We start from the raw sequence: 21,698 nt of genomic DNA on the forward strand, positions 1-21,698 counted from the left end.
GTTACTTTGAGCTTCTCAGTGTATATGAGCATGTTGAAGGCTCTGAAAAATCTGTAGAAACCACTCAACTTTGTCTAACCTTGTAGATTTGAAAAATTTTTGACTGTGGCATTCTTTATATAAAGAACACTTACTAACATCCTGACATATGCTATACAATTTTAAACATGGAAATATCTGATATCAATATCACAATGTCACTGATGAATGTGGAGTCAATTCTTTACCATAAACTTTCTCTGGTGTCTTTGCTCACTTAGAATACGATCGTGTGCTGTTCTACATGAATCACTGTCAGGATCTCTGTTTTTCAGTGAGGTCATATCTTATGTAGTAGCCAAAATACATATCTTCAGAATTAACTCTGGAAATCCTTTCAAACTCCTTTAAAGTACAGTATTTAGTTTTTAACTCAAATAATAATGTATATTTGCTTTATAAAGAAATCACTCCAACACTTTTTTTTTCTTAGCTATATCATTTTTCTTTCTGAAGCTCCCATGGGAAAAGGGTAATGACATAAAATGAACCCAGAAGTAGTCCATGTTTAGAGCTAAACTCTGAATTTTTATTGTATCTATTGTATTATACTAGGGTATAAATAGGCACAAAATTCTCATCAAGTTGTACACCAGACCACCTAATGACCACTGGAAAATAAATAATACTAGAGCTAAAAAATAGTTTCTGTCATTGAAAATATGTTATCATTGAGTAACAGAAGGGAGCTGTGCTTTGTTTGCTTTCTTCTTCTTCCTTTTTAAGTTTTGTTACTTTCTCTGATGTACTTTGAGGCGTACTTTAATGTGACCTAAGTATTTATCTTTCATAAATACAAATATATTCCATTTATTCAAACTAAAAAAAATAAAAACAAAAATAATTCATTCATTTTTCCCACTCACCATCCCCCACCTCTGGCAACCACCCTTTTGTTCTTTGTATCTATGAGTTCCATCTACTTTGGAGATATTGTGGGGTTTAGTTCCAGAGCACTGCAATAAAGTGAATATTGCAATAAAGCAAGTCAAATGAAGTTTTTGGTTTCCCAGTGCATATAAAAGTCATGTTTACGTTACACTGTAGTTTATTAAGTGTACAATAGCATTATGCCTAAAAAAACAATGTATGTACCTTAATTAAAAAATACTTTATTGCTAAAAAAATAAGCTAATCATCATCTGAATTTTCATCAAGTTGTAATCTTGCCTCCAAGTTGATGGCTGCTGATTAACCAGGCTGGTAGTTGATGAAGGTTGGGGTGGCTGTGTCAATTTTTAAACTAACACAACAGTGAAATTTGCCATATGGATTGACTCTTCCTTCCACAAACTATTTCTCTGTCACACATTGCATTTTGCCCAAAGTAGATCTTCTTTCACAATTGGAGTCAATCTTCTGAACCCTGCCACTGCTTTATCATCTAAATTTATGTGATATTCTAAATCCATTGTTGTCATTTCAACAGTCTTCATGTCATTTTCACCAGGAGTAGATTGCATCTCAAGAAACCACTTTCTTTGCTTATCCACAAGAAGTGACTCCCCATCCATTCAAGTTTTCTCATGAGATGGCAGCAATTCAGCCCCATCTTCCAGCTTCAGTTGTAATTTTAGTTCTCTTGCTATTTCTACCACATCGCAATTACTCCCTCCACTGAAGTCTTGACCCCCTCCAAGTCATTCATGAGGGCTGGAGTTAACTTCTTCCAATGCTGATATTTGGACCTTATGACATCACACCACTATTAATCATCATTTTACAGAGGAGGAACTGAGGACAATCCAAAGAAGTTACCTAAAGTCACAGAGTGGTGGTGTTGTGAATCCAAAATAAATTGAGGCTCATAAAAGCTGCATGACTTGCACAAAAGAACTCAAAATAAGGCTGTGAATCAGAAAATAGACCACAGGGATGCTCATACTAACTTAGACCTATTTGGATTTAAGTCTGGGTTTAAAATTGTGTGTTGGGCAAGGGGGTTGCAACTCCACTCAAGTAATCCCTATATCCTAATCTGGTGATTTTGTTTCCAAGGATCACTGATCAGATCTTTAGAAATGTGTCCCAAGAGATTGTATAACTAAATTGACTGTTACAAATATATAGTTACAGTCACATTTGATTTGTAAGGAAAAGTTTTATATATATATATATATATATATATATATATATAATGTATATTTTATATAAATATATATTTATATAAATGTATATTTTCATATAGCAACTGCTACTTGACTTCCAATGGCCACTTGAGAGTATTTTACACTGTGGAGATAAATATACTTTTAATACTAAAAAGAAGATAAATGATTTTATCTACTTTCACTAATGTAAAACATATTTAATCAAAACATTTGAAAAGCTTATTGGAAAAGTTTCATCATAAATTAAGCATAAATAATGAGCTTCAATCACAGCAAATGATCTATATATATTTGCCATTTAGAAGAAATTTATTTTGTTCTCTGATGCAGGAGGAATATCCAAATGAAAGCAAACAAATAGGGAAGTCTGGCTTGAATTTGCCTTTGTGTTTCTCCAGTACGACATTTTGGGGAAAATTCAGTTCTGAAATAGAATTCTGAAAGGGAATTCCCTGTATTAGGAATATTAATAATAGTAATAAATATTTTGGCCAAATGGCCATGATATTAGGACAGTTATAAGTGACTCATTTTCTACTACAGATTGTATATCCAATATTGAGGACCTACTGTGCACAAGTCACCATGTGGGGCTTGGTACAGAACATGCAAATGAATGAGACTTGGTTATTTACATTCTAGAAGTTAGATAAGTCCTGTATACAGCTAATATTGATGATACAAGGCAATGGTAATTTTTGAAGTTTTACAAATTGACAAGAAACTAGAAGAGACAGTTTAGCATTGCATGGAATGAAATGCAATGAAGAGGAGAGAAACCAAGAAAGGTGAAAAGGTGCATGTCCCTCCCCTGCATTATTTAGTATAATACCTGTCATGAAAATATTTGCTCAAATGATGGTTGATGCAAAGAAGTAAAGGAGGGAGAGAAGGAAGGGGGAAAAAAGGAATGATGAAATAAAGGATTCGTGTAAGGGTAAGATATTGGAAATGAATCTAAATCTTAAAGAAAACAGATGTGAGAGGACAAAGGCAAATGTTGTACACCAATGGGTTTTGGGAAATATCACCTATATGAGCTGGGTTACAGAGCAAGGTACATGAAGGTGTAGAAGCAGACTATATGAAAATATTATGAATATTATACAAAGGAGTTTGGACTTTATATCTGGTATATGGGTATATAGGGTGTTTCTGTGCACACATCTCATCATAGGATCAGATTAGGGTCAAAACTGCAATGTGGACTAGGTAGGTTGGCTCCAAACTCCCCACACTGTTGCTTCAATCCTGATGCTCTACTCACCTAGTTTGGGTCCCCTGACTACTCTGGACTTACCTGCATCCAACTCCCCACCCCCAACCAACCCTGGCAAGGAGTATCTCATGCTCCAAATGCATGATGTGGAAAGCAGCATGGTGTGATGAAAAAAGCATGGGCTTTGGGTTTAGGTTGACTTGGTTTCCAAATTCTGGTTCTACCTTTTGGGTAACTAGACCAGTTACTCAACTTGGAGCCTCAGTTACCCACAGAACTGGAATAATAATACCGACCTTTTAAAAGTAATGAGATATTACTTTACACCCATTGAACTGGCAAATATTAGAAAAGAGCAAAAATCACAATTGCCGGTGGAAATACCAATTGTTACAGCCTTTTGGGAAAGCAATTTGGCAGTATCTATTAAAAACACATAACTCCTCAAAGCAGAACTCACACTCTTGGAATCCTTCCCATACAAATAAAAACACTGTTTATAAGGATATATGGGTAGAGCATTGTTTGTATGGCATTAAAATGGGAAGAAAGTGCTTGCTCATCACAGAAAAATGGCTGAATATACTATAGTACTTCCACGCTATGGAATATCACAGGAGCTTTAAAATGAATGAATTAGGTCTACATAAAATGACTCAGAGGGATTTCCACAAAGCTTTGCTGCTTGCAACAAAATAAGACTCAGAAAAGTGCATAGAATGTGATATAATATGTATTAAAAAACATGTATATTTAACAATGTATGAAAATTCCGAGCTTCCTACTCTGTATCAGGCACTCCTTGACATGTATAAATGGATTGCTTCATTTTAATGTTCGATATTAAACTGAGGTACAGAGAATAAAGAACTTGCCCAAAGTCACACAGGTCATGGTAGAGCTGGAATCTGGACTCCAGAAGTTGGGATAAGAGAATATACTTAAATATACTTAATTAGTATATTTTCCTCACTGAACAATTGGAAGGTGGGAAGTAAGCAAAAAGCAAACAATAAAAAGGGGGAAATTGCATTAAAATCACACATTATATGATCAAATTCTGTAAAATTTTGTATGGGTGCCTATATCCAACAAGTTATATATGAAAGGATAGATGGTCCTCAAAATGTGAATGTTAGTAATCTCAGGGTGCTGTGATTGCTCATGTTTTAAAAATTCTATTCCTTATACTGTTTTTTATTATTTGATTTTTTTATAATGAATATATATGATTTAAAGAATGAAAAAAGAATCCGTAAACTCTATTCGTTATAGAAAAGATAGAGATTTGTATGCATTTCCATATATATATATATATTTTTTTTTAACAGAAATGATCATGAACATTTACAAAATTAAAGAATATTCCTGGCCATTACAGAATTTAAAACTGAAAACAAAGAAATGACTCAAATGGAGAAGGGTAAGTAACATACATTTATTGGAACGTACAATTAAGTGATGTTGTTAGACTGTCAAAAGACATGGAAATAATTTCACAATCTACGTTACGTTTAAAAGACAGTTTCAGGCACCTGAGGGGCTCAGTTGATTGAGCATCTGGCTCTTGGTTTCAGCTCAGGTCATGATCTCAGAGTCATGAGATCAAGCCCTGCATTGGGCTCAGCAGAGTCAATTTGGGATTCTCTCTCTCCCTTTCTCTCTTTCTCTCTCCCTACTTGTACTTGTTCTCTCTCCCTTTCCCTTTCTCTCTCTGAAATAAATAATACCCTAAAAGAATCTATCTATCATCTATCATCTATCTATCTATCTATCTATCTATCTATCTATCTATCATCTATCTATCATCTATCTACCTATCATCTACCTAGCTATCCATCTATCTATCTGCAGCAATCTAGAGAGAGACTAGAAGTTTATATACCAGCATATTATATATGTTTATTCCTGGGATTGAGATTATGGATGATATTTTTTGTTTCTTCTTTTGGTTGTTGTTTTTTCATATAATAAACATACATTACTATTAAAATAAGACAATAAATGTAAGCAATAAAAATATCTTAACCTTTTCCCTAGTAAATCAAAACAATCAGGAATTTATCCTGAGGAAGTGATCATAGATATACATAGAGATTTATTTAAAATGTATGCACTGCATTTCCTTATTATTTATAATAGAAAACGGTAAATAACAAAATAATCTAACATTAGAACACTGGCTATGTAAATTGTCAGACAACCATATGATGAAATATTATGCCTCCTATAAAAATTATGCCTTTGAGGAATATTTAAAGACACGGAAAAATATTCATGGTTCACTAAAAAATCAGAACGAAGACATTTTTTTAAATAATTTAATCCTTGAAGGGAAAATGATCATAGGCTTTTTTCCCTTCTATATTTCCCTGCATTTTAAAATATTTTACAATAAATATGTATTATTCTTACAACAGAAAAATAAATATTATATTAAAAATAGAACAAAATACTATCTTTTGGTGGGATTCCGTAAAGTAAATATCATTTAACTATCAGCTGGGAGTAAACAGTCATAAATAAAGTTGTTCTCTTCTCCCCACCCCCTACACACATACACCTTTCTCTCTTGCTTATGAGTCTTAGGTTACTCTTTTGTGAAATGAAGAATATATTGTACATAAATGTAAAACATTGAGTACCAGAGACACTCCATACATCTTAGTTCTTTCCCCTTCACTGAGCTGCCAGAGGGCAGTGACTTTGATTCTACACTTCAAACTCTTAAAATTCAGGAGTGATAACTCTAGTGTTACAGTGTATCCAGACATTCTCCCAATGCAGATCCAGGACAGGGGACAACTTTGTCCCACTTTGGTGAGTAGTGGGAGCACTACTTATACTTAATAGGGGGACGGTAGACACCAAGAATAGAAAAAAGGCTGAAAAAAAAATTAGAGTGCAGAAGCCTGAGAGGAATTTCATGGGTGGTCCAATGTTTTCATTATCTGCAACAATATAGGCAAGGAAAAGAAACATGGCCGGAGCCATCTGGAGCCAATACCACTTGGCCAGGCTACAGGGACCAATGGTTGGGAGCATGTATGCTTATCTTCTGCACATACCTGAACCTGCTTCCTCATACATAATTTCATCCTTTCTCTTTTGTTTGCCAGGTGGGGCTGACTCCTGCTCTGGCTTTGCTCTTATTCTACAGAAATTGTGACCTGTAGGGGGTCTGCAACTAGATTAAGGGTTAGGAAATCCTTTGCCAGGTGACATCGCACTTCATAAACACCAAAATAGCAAAGATGTGACTTGCAGAGCTCCAAAGGAATACAATCTCGGGTGTACATGCACCTGAGTATTAATTGATTTTTCTTTAATATTAATGAGCATATGATTTGGTCTTGTTGACCTTCAAATTCAAATTAGGTACTGATTAAATAATAAGACAGGAGAATTGGGATGTGTTGAAACAGCACTTTTTTTTCCCTCCAGTAAAGTGCTTTGGCCTTGGCTGTAAGGATGAGCTATTAAGAATGTTGAGACAACTAGAACAGAGAGTTCTTCTTGAATTAAGGAGAATGACTATATCTTGAATAATAGTGATAATAATAATAATAATTAATAATAATAATACAAACTTTGCAGCAGTTTCAACCAGAGAACTTGATATTCCTGGCATAAATTTTACTCCTGTGTTTATACTCCCCTTCATCTGAATGCCTCTTCATTTGTTGTTTTACAAGCCTTAACATTTGTACTCTTAGGTTTGTTTTTAAGGATTTAAAGTACAAACCACCATTAAATAAATAGTGTTTTTACCAGCAGAGAAGGAAATCACTCAATAGATAAGTGCATGCCTTATTTTTAAAATAACTTCAGAACTCCTATGAACCTACAGATATTTTCTCAGGCCAGCATTACCTTTCAATTCAGTCCTAGCTGTGGCATCTTTGGCATGAACCCACCCTGTGGATGAATTATACATCAACATTCCTCCTCCTCACATCTCAGCTTCCCAACTCAACTGCTGCCCACCGGAGGTCTGTAATGAGTCATTGGGAACAGGTGCCTTCAGTCTGCAGTGCACAATCTAGCTCTTGATCCCACAGCCAATCAGTTGTACCTCCTTCTGTTAGCAGCTTGCATTGTTAGCAGTTATGTGGGGTAAATGGGCAATAAGCATATCGGTACCCAGTGGGAAATATGTCTAGAACGTTTGAACAAAATCACTGGTACAGAAGACACTCCAGAAGACACTTTCTCTTGAAATTCTTCAACTCTCACATACCTATTTTAATTTTTTTAAAAATCTAATATCCAGGGCAGCCCGGGTGGCTCAGCAGTTTAGCGCCACCTTCAGCCCAGGATGTGATCCTGGAGACTTGGGATCCAGTCCCATGTCAGGCTCCCTGCATGGAGCCTGCTTCTCCCTCTGCCTGTGTCTCTGCCCCACCCCGCCCCGCCGTGTCTCTCATGAATGAGTAAATAAAATCTTAAAAAAAAGTTTTTTTTTTGTTTATTTATGATAGTCACACAGAGAGAGAGAGAGGCAGAGACACAGGCAGAGGGAGAAGCAGGCTCCATGCACCGGGAGCCCGACTGTGGGATTCGATCCCAGGGTCTCCAGGATCGCGCCCTGGGCCAAAGGCAGGCGCCAAACTGCCGCGCCACCCAGGGATCCTAAAAAATTTTTTAATATCCCAAACCAAGTGACATAGCCAGCTAATTTTTTTGTTTGCTCATTTTCAGTCCTGGAAGTTTAGAAGACTCCAGTTTCCTGGGAGAACCAAAGTTATAAATGTAAATTAAAAAATAAAATTAAAAAAAATGTAAATCCAGCCAATCAACAAGCAAACTGAGAAATAACTGGTGAATCTCAAAATCTTTGGGAATTATTTTGGAGAGAGAGAGAGAGAAAGAGAGAGAGAGATTGAGAGAGAAAGTTCAGCCCATAATATCAGGGATTCCAAAATCCAAGAAGATGCTGGGGCAAGATCAAAGTCTGGAAGCAAAAGCAAGAAAGCAAAGGCCTCCTTCAGGACCTTTGATCAGCAAAAACATTCTGCCACTTAAACTGGAGAGTGTAATAAGCATTTTTATAAGTGATCTTATAACTGCAGAGCTCATAAATAGTACAGGTGTCACCAAGGAGGAGATATATTTCTGCATGAACGCTAATAATGGTGAATGTTTGAAATGAATCCACAACACATGTGACTGTCTTTTAATCTCAACTTGACCTCAGTCTTGGAGGCTTTCAATGGCAAATTCATTTCTTTTTTTGTTCTAAGCTGTGTATATATCAGTCAAGATGGCAGGCACTTGGCCTAAGCTTTGTACAGATGGGTAATCAATCAATAACAGCGGTCTCATGTCTATGCTATTTCAGAAGGGAAAAGCAAAAATCTTATCTTATATGTCCCATTTTTAATTGAAACTGGATCACATGTTAATGTGGGTTTCAAAATACTTTTCCTTGTCCAAGATCAAGAGGTTAATGGATATTAACAATTTATTTCAGTAAAATCCTTAAAACTTCACATTTAATCTTACTAGGGAATTGCATTTGTGATATGTGACAGAACTTGAGTCATCACCATTAAGTTTAATGTAAAGAAAATCCTAAAAGTATTCTGAGAAATTGATGCCTGGCATGAGCAATTAATGGTGTGAGATCCTAAAAGCATCAAGAAACATCACAGACTGTGTTTCTACAAAGGTGTAATATCTCCAAACCAAACAGCTCAACAGGAAATATCGCAGTTTGAAGTACTTAGATTATCTCTTGTTTCCTAAACTCCACCATTCAATTTCATGACATTAAATTTTTTTTTATCACAAGCCAAATGACTGGAATGTCCAAAGTTATTTGCATAAGATGAACACCACTTTCTGTCTTTCCACTGTGATGGAGTGGATGGAGTGATGAGAGTGATGGAGTCAGGTTTATTTCTCTCTCTAAGCTGACCTGTGGTTTTTCATCAGAACCTATGTGGATATCTACATTATTACATTTTTAGATACACCAAATGGCTTTAAAACCAGGCATGTAAGAACACATATTTGAGTAATATGAAGGGAAGTGCTAAGGAATTCATTTAAAAAGTGGCAATGATCAAAAAAGGACCACTGAAAGTTATAGTGTGATACATACTTGTTAGGCAACCAAGATCCCCCTTTAAGAATGAGGAATTTATTTTCCCAGGTGCAAGCAGCCCTCATTAACCTCAGGCTTCCAGGATTACCGCAGTGGAAGACCTCTGCCTCACGGAGGGCCATGCTCTCTTCCCCAGGCAGCCAGTATCAGGTGACTTATCAGTGGAAGGTTTTACTGACCTGACTCTTCCATTCTGATGATACATCTCAGAAGGGTCACGCTATCTTCAGACTAGCTATGGCTTCTGTTGGTAGTGCCTTTCTACCCAGTTCTGCTTTGACTCTTTCTCTTTCACAGGTGTTGATTCTAAGAGTGCTCCCTGATAAATGTTTGTTTCCTAATCTCCTTCACAGAATCTATCTTTGGGAAGCCCAATCTGTACATGTGCCAGGTGAAAAGTTTGTACAATTGACAAGTCTATGGTATTTTTTGAGGTAGATATTATTATTGTCTTCATTCTACAGAGGAAAAGACTAAAGCACAAATAGGTTAATTACTTGTCATTACTTGTTAATTCCTTGAGTTACTTGTCAAAGGTTATATCAATTTTGAGTGGCAGAGACAGGATTTAAGCTTCAACCATCTAGCCCCAGAGTTCACAATGTTAGCAACTATTCTCATTACACAGGACATCTCATTTAGGAAAACCCATTTACCAGATAATATGAAATGAAATGCATTTTGCAAATAGCTGAGTATTAAAATTATAAAACAAGGCACCTGAGTGGCTCAGTCTGTTAAGCATCTGCCTTTGGCTCAGATCATGATCTCAAGGTCCTGGGATCAAGTCTCATGTAGGGCTCCCTGCTCAGCTGGGATTATGCTTTTCCCTTTTACTCTCCCTCTGTGCTCTCTCTCTCTCTCCTTTCTCTCTCTCTCAAATAAATAAATAAAATCTTTAAAAAAAATTGTAAAATGACTTTGATTTTCTAAATACTGATTCAAGGAATAGCAAGTATCAACATCAAGTATATATCTATTTTTATATTACTCCAAACTGAAAAAAAATGTATTCAACACATTTATATAAAAGTTCCAAGTAGATTCCATGGTTTACTAGATGCCCATTCATAAAAACACAACAATCTTGTTTATAGAAGGGTTTTTAATAGCCTCCGATGACTGATATAAAATAATACTATCTTTTTGTGTGGAGACAGATAGGGTCAAAGAAAAGAAGGGACTATTTTTCCTTCAGATAAGTTTCTGAACTCTATCTGCACATGAGCCCCCAGTATTTCTCCCTCAAATTTTTTTCTAGACCTTAAATATTATTTTCCTTTGCTTTTTTCTTCTTCTGGAGATACCTGGGTCTGCACCATTTTCTTCTCATGGTAACTGTTCATAGAATGAGGGATGATTTTCCTGCCAAAGATTTATTTCTATAGATTCCTTTCAACATTTTTCTCTTTCTTATTATATCTGGAAAATGGAGCTTGCTGGTAGGTGGTTCTCAAATGCCACTCTTTTGAACTTACTCCTAATGAGTAGCTGTAAACAGTAGAACTGCCTAATTCTGGTGTTTCAAATAAGCATCTTTTTTAAACAAAAAGATTTTGATCATTTTCTTATTTAATAGTTACTTTTCAGAGGAACAAATATATTCAAATATATATTTATTCTGAAAAGGGCAGATATGGAATAAAACAGAGTGGGTGTGATATTTGATTATGTTGGAAATAGAGGTGCTTAAGAGAATTAGGTAGATTTGCTCACTGCTTCATTTTCCCATGTAAACAAAATCTAAGTGGTCTTCTATGAGTTTGGGATTTTTAGATATTTTTAGATATAAAAAGTGGTCTCATACCTTCATCTTTACAGACTTCAACAGCCTCTTCCGAAGCAGGGCTGGGCCCAGTTGCAGCATTGACTCCATCTATACAGCAGAAAGAGAAACATTGGCTCAGATTTAATACTGTCGAGATGAGTTTCTCTGACTGTGGAAAGTCCCTCACTACTGCAAGGAAGCCTGAGCCTGTTTAATGCTCTAAGACACTGAATGGTCTTTGAAGGGGCAAGGGTTTGTGACTCTGTTTTATAATTAATGGACAAGTATCTTCAGGGAACACAGAGCCCAATGACTACAACTATTTTTGGTGAAGAATACTATTCATTGGTCCTCCTATTATGCTTTGGCATTTTGCTTTTTCCCATCTCTAAAAAAATGGTACATTTCTTTTAGTGAAAGCTTGTGAAAGTATTTCCTTGCAAGTTTCTACAAAGTGCTTTCATGTGTGTGTTTTAAGGTTTGGTTTTTCTTAGCATAGCACTTCTGCTCTGTTATGCCAGCCTGTCAAACTGCAGGGAGCATATCTGATGGCTGTCAGTGCAGAGGCCAGGAGATGGGGATCAGTTGTAGGAAAGCAGCAAAAGCCAATTGGAGATTTCATGTCACCCAAGCACAGAGTGGGGACTAAGAAACTTGGAAGTCCTTTCCCCATCACAGTGGCAATGAACTTCATTAAAGTTTATCTTTCCTTTCAATATCATAAGCACTACAGTGACCCCACTCATATCTGGCTTCCAAGATAATAGATAATTAACTTACTAACATTAAAATAGTAAATTTAATATATGAAAGATTATAAAAATCAGTTAGAATGGTTAATGCTTAACAATTTAAGAAAGAATCAAAAAGGAGTATACGTTCTTTGTTTAGTAACAGGGTTATGGGACTCAAGAGAACTCACACACCCGTGACAATTAAAATTTAAAGACAACTTGCATATTTTCTAGTATCTCCTTCATTCTTAATGTATACGACTATTACTTGCAGGTCATGCCTTTATTGAAAGAATAAAATTTTTAGTAGGGGAATAATTGGAGAAGATAAATCACTTTCTTTTGGCAGGTAACAATCTCCTATAACAACAACAACAACAACAACAACAACAACAAACAAAAAACAAGACTATGAACCTTCCCTTGCTATTACATCTTCCCATTTGTCCTTCCTTTCACAGTAAAACTCCCTAAAAGAGCTGTCTATGTTATTGTTCTATACTTCCTCATTTCATGGTCTCTCAATAACCCACTCCACTGGCTCCAATACCCCTCTGAGAATTCTCTGAGGAAAGATGCCAATGACTGCCCTTTGCCAAATCCAATGGTCATTTCTCTTTTCTCATCTTACTTGATTTCTTGGTAGAATTTCATGGAGTCTTAACTGGTTCTTTCTGAAACACTTTCTTTTTTCTATCCTGTTGTCACATATCTAGATGTCTTGGTGTCTCAAGCCCATTGTTTTCTTTATTTTCATGTTATTTCTAGTGAATCTTACCCAGACCCATGGTTTTATTTATTTTATTTTCTAAATATTCGCTTTTTCCAGAACTATGATTTTAAATCTCATTTATATGCCAGGGAATCTCAAACCTGTATCTTAGTCTACATCTCTCCAGAATCATATATCTAACTAGCTAGCTTCTTAACATTCCATATGACTAAGAGTCCTCTCAAATTTACCATGGAAAAAAACTGAACTATTAACCTCCTCAATAAAAACTGTGCCTAGTGACTAGTCTTCTATATATTAGCAAATGGCACCATCATCTACAAAGTTACTCATGCTAAAAATCTAGGAAGTATCCTAGATTCTTCTTTTCCCCATATTCCACATCCAAATCCATCAGCACATCCTGTTATCTTTTTGTCTGGAACATAACAGATCAGTCCATTTTGTCTCCATTTCCAGAAACTGCCATCATTTTTTCCTGCTATAGTCTAACCAGTTTCACTCTGGTTCTTGTAACCACTTTTACTCACAGGCAAAGTGAGCTCATTAAAACTTCAACACTTCCACTGGCTTCTCTTTGTAGTTCTAATAAAATAAAATCTTATGGATCAGACATTATCTGGTCCTATGATTTTTTTAACCAAATCGTACACCATGTTCCCCCAAATGCACCATGCTCCAGCCACACTTTCTTTCTCCAAGTATGCTAAAATTGGTCTTGAGGCATCTGCATCATGTTGTCTCTCCATCTAAGAATGCTCTTCCACCATCTCCTCATTGCGATTTTATTTAATATCCCTTCTTCAGGGAGTCCTTCCCAAATCCAGACGATGGAAAGTTGCCTTCCCAGTATTCCTTCTACCTACCTCATTTCTCCACAAGGTATTTATCACCATCTTGTATTTTTTGGTTTATTGTTTATTTCTGAATTTTACCTCCCTCCACAGCCAACCCCATCAGAATATAAGCTTCAAGGAGGCAAGGATGTTGTTTTTTTGGTTTGCTATTATATCCCAGTGCCCAAAACAGTGCCTGAGTCACAGTAGACTCTTGATATGCATTTGTTAAAGGACTGTTTGAGGAATATTGTCTACAACTTTGATTTGATTTGATCATGACAGCAGTCAAAACTGTGCTGGTTTGAGATTGTGTGTTCTTCACAATGTAGAAGAGGCCTGCAGTTACATAATCAAAATTGAAGTTGGAAATCATATTAAATGTAAAGGAGGTATTTATATTTTGGAAGAACAACAGTAGGTCAAAAGGACTTTAATGGCTGGGACCTCATCGTTGATTTTTGTGCATTTGGATTAGGGAGGCTATGAAATGAGCCATAGCAGACATAATCATGTATATTGACAATAGCCAAGATCAGAGATGGATCCTGCCATGACTTGTCCCAGCCAGTGGGTTCACTTGGAAGAGCAAGAGAAGCCCCTTCGGGGTACATTTAGGATTATTCTTTACATTGACAGGTAAACATATTGTGATGATAATGCTATTGATCCAAGAGGTGGAGAAGAAAACTTACATATTATACTCAACCACTCTCTGCTGACAGGCAATCCCAAATCCAAAAAGAAACTGCTTGTTCTCAACTTATTAGCTTAAAAAGGATGAATTAATAAAACATGGGCAAATGTGTACGTGTGTGTGTGTGTGTGTGTGTGTGTGTGTATGTGAACAAGTGTGGGAAAAATCTATGGTGATAAAGATAGCTGGGGACAGAACAGTGAGTGAATAAAACCTGTGAAATCTCACTATTCAGAGAATGGCCTCAGCTGTCAGCAGTTAGTTGACTAATACTTGTCAGCCACAAACAGTGAAAACAATGACAGCTTCTCACATTAGATTCATATCCATGGAGCATAATGATGTGTGTGTCAGGAGCTGGGGTGGGGGATGTTGGATAACAACAGTTCGCTGTATCAGAAATTCATTTCATTGCAAGGACTATGTTTCGGCCAAGGGAGGCAGCTGACCTGGTGGCAGCTACACAAGGTCCTTGCTGCTTTGCTTCAGTGCTTTCTCTGATTGGCCTTCTTCAATTCCATCTTCCAGGTTAATAATAAAAGATTCCAGTTCTCTTGCAAAAGTTCCAAGGTTAATGTAGGAAGTTTTCGGTGAAAAACTTATCACACTACCTGGTTGATTTCCAAAGTTCAGTATATGGCCTAGGACATGCCTGGTACACATAGGATGGAGCCCACTGTTTAAAAAAATGCCCCTCCATGGGGGCTCATTAGGACTTGGAGACTAAAGGAAGGATATTTTGATTTTGGTGGTGGTGTTGACAAAGGCATAACTAGGCCTATCAGTCTTTTAAAGAAGAATGTGCCTGAGTACAAAAATGGCTAAGAAGAAATGAGATGTTAAAGGTGGTGACAATCTCTTTAGAGCCTTAAGTGCTACTTTACTTAAAGATGTTCAACTTAGAATCTACAGCAGAGAATCTATAAACATTCAATAGACACATCTCTTCTTAGGGCACAGAGGAAATGTCAATAAGTCTTTGGATCTCACTTTAGCTTGGGTTGTGGGGTTACCAGGTTCCATCTGCTACAACATGTAAAATAACAACCAGAAACACAGCTCTTCAAAGTGTAATGCAAAACAGTGAAGAACATTCTACTCCTCATGGAGGGAAAGCCTCTTATTTATTTCCTTTTAACATTTTTTCATTTCATTTTTTTTCTCCCAAACAAAATCTGCTAATTTTGACCTGTCCTAATGCAGCCAAGTTCTGAGCTGGCCCTTCTAACCTCTGCTGGTCGCTCTTAGAGCATTTCGAAGCAAAGTGTTGTTAAGCAGAAAAAAATGGAATTGGTGAATGAGGAATGAGAATGTACCCTTCTGAATGGAAGCACTCTCACCTGTAGTCAGTGGAATTGATGGCTTCTTGAAGGAGACCTAAATGAATACTGAAGTCAACTGGTGAAAAGGTATATGCATTTCTAGAAAACATTTGAGTAAAGTTATTGTTCACCTCTGTGGATGAGGCCTAGGAGACTCCTCAAAAGAAATCTGAGCCCACCTGTTTCTTGACTCTGCCCTTCTGTTTCTTCTGTACTTTGTTTTTCCTCTGGACCATTCTCATCTTTCAAGAAAACCACAGAGAGGGAAAAATACATCAAGTCAATTTATGAAATATCTCTTTACGGCTAATATGCAGCACTGAAATTAATTGTAACCAATGTAGCATGACTCCCAAAGCAAGGCAGAGAGATGAATCAGAGGCGCGAAACAGAAAAATTACCCACATAAATAGGTACATTTATACTTGTCCCTTCTCACCTGATTTGCTTGATGAAATGTTGAACCACAGTAAACAAAATTCACTCAGCACTCTTACAACATTTCTCTCCCTGCACAGCATTTCCCAAAATGCAGTACTGATCTTAATTCAAATCTGCTTTTCTGCCTTGACTCAAGCAATATGCACCATGTAAGGAAATTTGGTTGATTGAGTTTCTATGGCATCTTTCCCTGTTTGATAGACATTGCTAAAAATATCTATTTGTACCTAAGTTACACATGACAGTCTAACACATCTATGCTATGGAATATTTTGTCTTGAACAGATTATGTCAGTCAAGTTTACACCATAGTAAATAACTCCTTGAAAAATAAATCACTAGGCAGGTGCAATGATGGCTAGATACTAGAAACTAGTGAACATTTTCTTTTGGCTTAAAATGTGTAATATATATATATATATATATATATATATATCTGTGAATTTATGAGTAAAAAAATAAAATTTTCAAAGGCAAATAAAGGCAGAATTTTCTACCTCACTGCTGGGAGAGTTTCTAAATCTCTTCTTATTTGGAAAATTTTTAAAAAGAAATATTTATATAAAGACACAGGAGCAAAATATAAAACATGTAGTTAAAGTGCAGAAAACAGAGAAGTGGAGTGACTGGAATATATTACTATGGGTTAAAGATGGCCACAGATCCTTTATCTCTCAAGAAATGGAATCTCTCTCCTTTCACGGATCCAGACTGGTTCCATGACTTGTTTAGATCAATGAAACATGTAAATGATGTTCTGGCCCCTCTAAGCCAAGGCCTCAGAGGACGAGCAGCTCTACTTTCTCCCTCTGGGAGGCCAGTCACCATGTTAGAGATGCTCAGGCTAGCCTACCAAGAAAGAGGCACATGTAAAGGGCAGGGTGCCATATGGCAAAGCACTGAGGGGCCAGGCATATGGGTGAGTCCTTCTGTACCTTCCAACCCTGCCCAGCTGCCTGCTGCATGCAGCCAAATGGTGACCTCAGCCAGTGCCTCAAGGAGCAGAAGAATCACCCAGCACAGCCCTTTTCAGTTCCTGACCTGAAACCAGGCTCAGATTACTTGACCTGCTATCCAGTACTACCAGCTCTTAATCCAGAGGCAAGAGGCTGGGGAATCCTCCGCAGAGGAGAACTCAAATAGTAGAGGCACAACAAGAGCCTTGGAAGTAATGGGGAAACATCTCACTAAGAAGCTCTGAAAAATAATCGACTGAAGAGAGTTGCAGATGGGAAAACATTTGAAATTGACTTGAATAAAAGAAAAAGTTTATAATAGTATGACAGAAAGAGAGAAAGAAAGAGAAAAGAAAGAAAGAAAGAAAAGAAAGAAAGAGAAAGAAAGAAAGAAAAGAAAGAAAGAAGAAAGAAAGAAAGAAAGAAAGAAAGAAAGAAAGAAAGAAAGAAAGTAAGTTTCTGAAGTAGGGAAGGAATGTTACCAATGGAGATGTAAGTATGTGTATGATTCCCTCCGCCCAACAATGCCTGTGCTATTTGTCCTGGAGGATAGAGTATAGCTTTTAACAGAGGATCTGGGACAGGGCAGCTCCGTAGCTACCTACACCCTGTGTTCTAAATGGCACGTTCATAGTACCCCATAATGTCTGCCACTTGCTCTGTTCTAGTCCTCCAAGTAGGCGACAGGCATTGGCTTTTGCTCTAGGAAGCCATCCTTGCTGCTCTGGCTCACTTAACAAGGCTAAGTTGTGCTACAGCATGTGTCAAAAACATAGGTCAGTATTTTCTTCCCCCTTCTTCCCACCAAATGGAGTCAGAATCAAGCAGGAGAAAATGTCAGCTTTTCTGTCTCCCCCTGACTCCCACCCCCAGCAGACAGTCTTTTTAACAGAGATTTCACAATAGGCTTGAAGTCTGCAGTGACAGGCTGCCTTTAAAATTAGTCTGGTTAACACATCTCCTGTAGAGTAAAAAGCTTTCTTGTGGAGAGAGGAAGATAAGAAGGGAAAGAGAAACAATTAAGTCACAGGAAGGTGAGGCATTGGTTCTTGCAGGTCGAAATGCATGAGAAGGAAGTTTCCAGTCAGATTCCCCAAGTCCAGCTTTACAACAATAAAAACCAGTCTTGTTTTCCTAACATATCTGCTCCTGGGTTTTTACCCATATGCATATGCATGCCGGCCCACTCCCTAACACAGCCACCCAAGTGGTATGCTTTTGTTTCCGACTTTGACTCTTGACTGCAGGATCCAGTTGCAGTCTTTCTGCCCTTAGGAAGCAAACTCCAGAAACAGCTGGCATGTGTATTACTGAGTAAGTGCCTTCTCGAAGAATGCCGGATTTGCCGTTTGAAAAATATGCCCTCAGATGACAAGGTTTAGGTACATTGCTTTCGTCAATCTCCAGACAAGCGCATCCTAGAATCCAGCAGGGGGAGCCAGTGTAGAAGTCTTGCTTTCAAGGCAAGCATTCTCTGGCAATTAGATTAACATTCATTTCACTCTTTCAGAAGGACATTTTGGCTGGCGTATAGCTTTCCATCCATTAAAATGCCTCAGATGAGTGGGTTCTTACTGAAACAGTGGTCTTCCACTGGTAGGGGAAAAAAATCCCATTACACAGTTACCGGTATTTCATAAGGACAAGCTTTTCTTTTCATCAGCCTTGTCTGTCTAGCTATCTTCACAGGAAGCCCATAAACAGTAAAAAGTTAAGTAAAGTGGTGAATATAAACTTACGGTTTTTAGAAGGGATTTTAAAGGCTTACAATAAATGTGAAGAAATATAGGGAAGAGACAGGCTATTTTGTTAGCTTAAAAAATGTCACGCAGAAGCTATATCCTCATAGTTGGTATGCCTTTAAGATCACATATTTATTTCAGATAATAAAGTGCCATTGCATTCACAGTGGGAGTCACATAACACTTTATTTTCTCAGGCCAAAATGCTCAGCAACCTGTGAGAATTCTAGTTGTTGCATAATTTTTGCTTCTCCGTTATTAGTATCTTGCTCTTCACTCTTCCAACCCATATTTATTGAGCATATACTATATGTAAGGATATTTCAAGAATTTTATAGAAATAAAAATAAGAGACTCCTGCTGCAAACTGAATTCATGAAGGTAGAAGGAATGCATTATTTATTGGATGACAAGAATGTAACCCATGTTTATTTCTGTATGAGATTTACAAGGGCAAACTCACGCTATCGTGGCCACAGATTGCCATCCCAATTCTGTAGTTTGTGAATGGTGCTTGGGGATGGGAAGAGAAAGGGGAAGTAAATCAGCAAATCCATTCCTGCTACCTGAAGAAACAACTTGATGTGCACTGCTTGCTCATGGATTAATATACTCTTTTTTTTTTATAGAGGTGTCAACATTTCCAGACACAGACAGAGCATAAGCAATTGAAATACAGGTTAGATAATGCAGATTAGATTGTTGGTTCCAGTTCTTCAGTCCCCTGTCATGGAGTATACAGTTAGTGTTTCTCTCACTGTGGGCAGAGAATATGTCTCAACCCACTGCTGTTGGATTTGACCAAGTTGCCTGATTTGGCTAATGAAATATTAGTGAATATAATGTGAGCAAAAGGCTTAACTTTCCAACATAATTGGACTTGTTGCCTATACTCCTGACATTTGCTATGATGAGAAGATGGCCCTATAGCTACTGGCTTAAAGAGAATGCGAGATATGTGGAGCAGACTTAAACCCAAGGTACATCTGGAGCTAAGCCCAGGCAAGTCATAGCTTGAAACAGAACTGCTCAGCTGAACCCAGTGTACATCAGCTGAATGACAATCAACTCACAAATCTGGGAGCACAAGAATAAATATTTTCATTGTAATGTACTGTATTTGGGGATTATTTGTTACACAGCATTATTGTGACAACAGCTGACTAATACAATGGTATATTTATTTTTCTCAAGTGAGGAAGGCTCAACTTTTTTTTTTTTTTCGGTCAATCCTCTTTTATTTATAAAGAATTCAGTCTTTAATTTTTACATTTTGCCATCTAATACATTCCCAAATTCTCTAGAATATACACACATGAAAAATTACCTTATAAAAGGGAGGAATGGTCTAAAAAAGTAGGCACTTTCATCAATTATACTTATGTTTTATTTAATAGAGCTATAGGAGTAGCAGGATAATACTGGTTAATACCAGCTTATATTTATTGAATATTGGCTATGTTCTGCTCAGTGTCTAAATGCTTTGCATAGGCCATGACATTTAATTCTCATAGCAACCCAATGGGTTTGGTATTATTATTATTATTATCCACATTTCATGGATAAGGAAAGTGAGACACAGAGGTATTATTAGGTAATTTGCCTAAGATGCTATAGCTAGCAAGTGGTGACAGCAGGGTTTGACCCAGTCAGCTGATGCCAGAGCCCACTATTCCCTCCTTAGAAATATAACTAATGGGATCCCTGGGTCGCGCAGTGGTTTGGCGCCTGCCTTTGGCCCAGGGCGTGATCCTGGAGACCCGGGATCGAATCCCACATCAGGCTCCTGGTGCATGGATCCTGCTTCTCCCTCTGCCTATGTCTCTGCCTCTCTCTCTCTCTCTCGCTCTCTCTCTCTCTCTGTGACTATCATAAATAATTAAAAACTTTAAAAAATTAAAAAAAAAGAAATATAACTAATATTTGTTGTTTTGATAAGATAAATTATGGGTCAGCATAAATGTGAAAAGATGGTACTGAATATAATAATAGCTAACAAGTTAAAGTATATCGTCATGCATATTAACACAGAACACTAAGAACATTGAGAATTGAGTTTGTCCTACATTTAAAGCCAGATGAGCATAATACTACAATTCTAAACTTATTTTTTCAATGCTAAAAATAGTTTTATTTTGGAATAATTTTAAACACTAGAAAGTTACAAGAATGGTCCAAAGAATTTTCCTTTTTCTCTTTTTCTGAACCTATTAAGAGTGAGTTGCAGGCATAATCACCTCCATGAGCCCTGAATACTTTAGTATGTATTTTGTACAAACAATGACATTCTCCCTCATAACCACAATGCAACCATCAAGATCAGGAGGTTAGTTCTGATGACATTCCTGCTATCTAAACCACAGACCACATTCAAGTTTTGCCAATTTTCTAATAATATCTATCATATTTTTCTAGGATCACACCGTGCATTTAGTTGTCATGTCTGCTCAGTTTCCTTCAGCCCAAGGTGGAGACACCCTCCTCACTTTGCCTAAGCTCTGTGCTGGGTGTTTGCCACCTCACCCTTACCTCCCTCATGCGAATGCCTACTCGCTCAGCTCTACTTCCTGGCTTGAGAAAGGAAGAAAGGAAAGAAGGAAAGAAGGGAGTGATGCTTAGTTCCAAAAACTTAAAAACTTTGTTCTGGAGGTGTCATCAGCCAATTAGTCAATTTTAATAGATTAGTCTGAGAAAAATAAGTTCCCAAGTTGGCTGCCTCATTATTCTAATGGAAAGCTTCACACGCATCTTTCAATGCAGATAAAGAGATGTCCAGTTGAGTTCTCACCATCTAACATGAGTGGTAGATGCTTTTCCAAATGCCTACCTGGCACTAGGCACTTACACTCTTACACACCTCACACCTATTACTACGAATCCCACAAGAGTCCTACTGAGTTGCACTTTTGTCTACATGTTTACAGATGAAGAAATCAAGGTTATGGGAGGACAACTAACTTCTCTGAAGTCTTATGAATAGTGGCAGAGCTG

General features: G+C 37.2%; 1 protein-coding gene across 4 annotated transcripts in view; it reads right to left on the reverse strand.

Moving 5' to 3' along the window:
* The window catches only part of MACROD2 (mono-ADP ribosylhydrolase 2), a 1,929,479-nt gene that overhangs the window by 105,087 nt on the left and 1,802,694 nt on the right, over positions 1-21,698 (reverse strand). For 3 of the 4 annotated variants that reach the window (XM_049100431.1, XM_025469286.3, XM_035705794.2), the window contains exons 12-13: positions 15,748-15,810; positions 11,286-11,354 (exon numbers count right to left, since the gene is read on the reverse strand). In XM_049100431.1, the coding sequence (XP_048956388.1) occupies positions 11,286-11,354; positions 15,748-15,810 (132 nt within the window). The remainder of the gene's footprint in view (positions 1-11,285; positions 11,355-15,747; positions 15,811-21,698) is intronic. The other variant, XM_049100432.1, reaches the window with a different exon arrangement.

This window comes from Canis lupus, chromosome 24, assembly GCF_003254725.2.
Source record: "Canis lupus dingo isolate Sandy chromosome 24, ASM325472v2, whole genome shotgun sequence".
Classification (NCBI taxonomy): domain Eukaryota; kingdom Metazoa; phylum Chordata; class Mammalia; order Carnivora; family Canidae; genus Canis; species Canis lupus.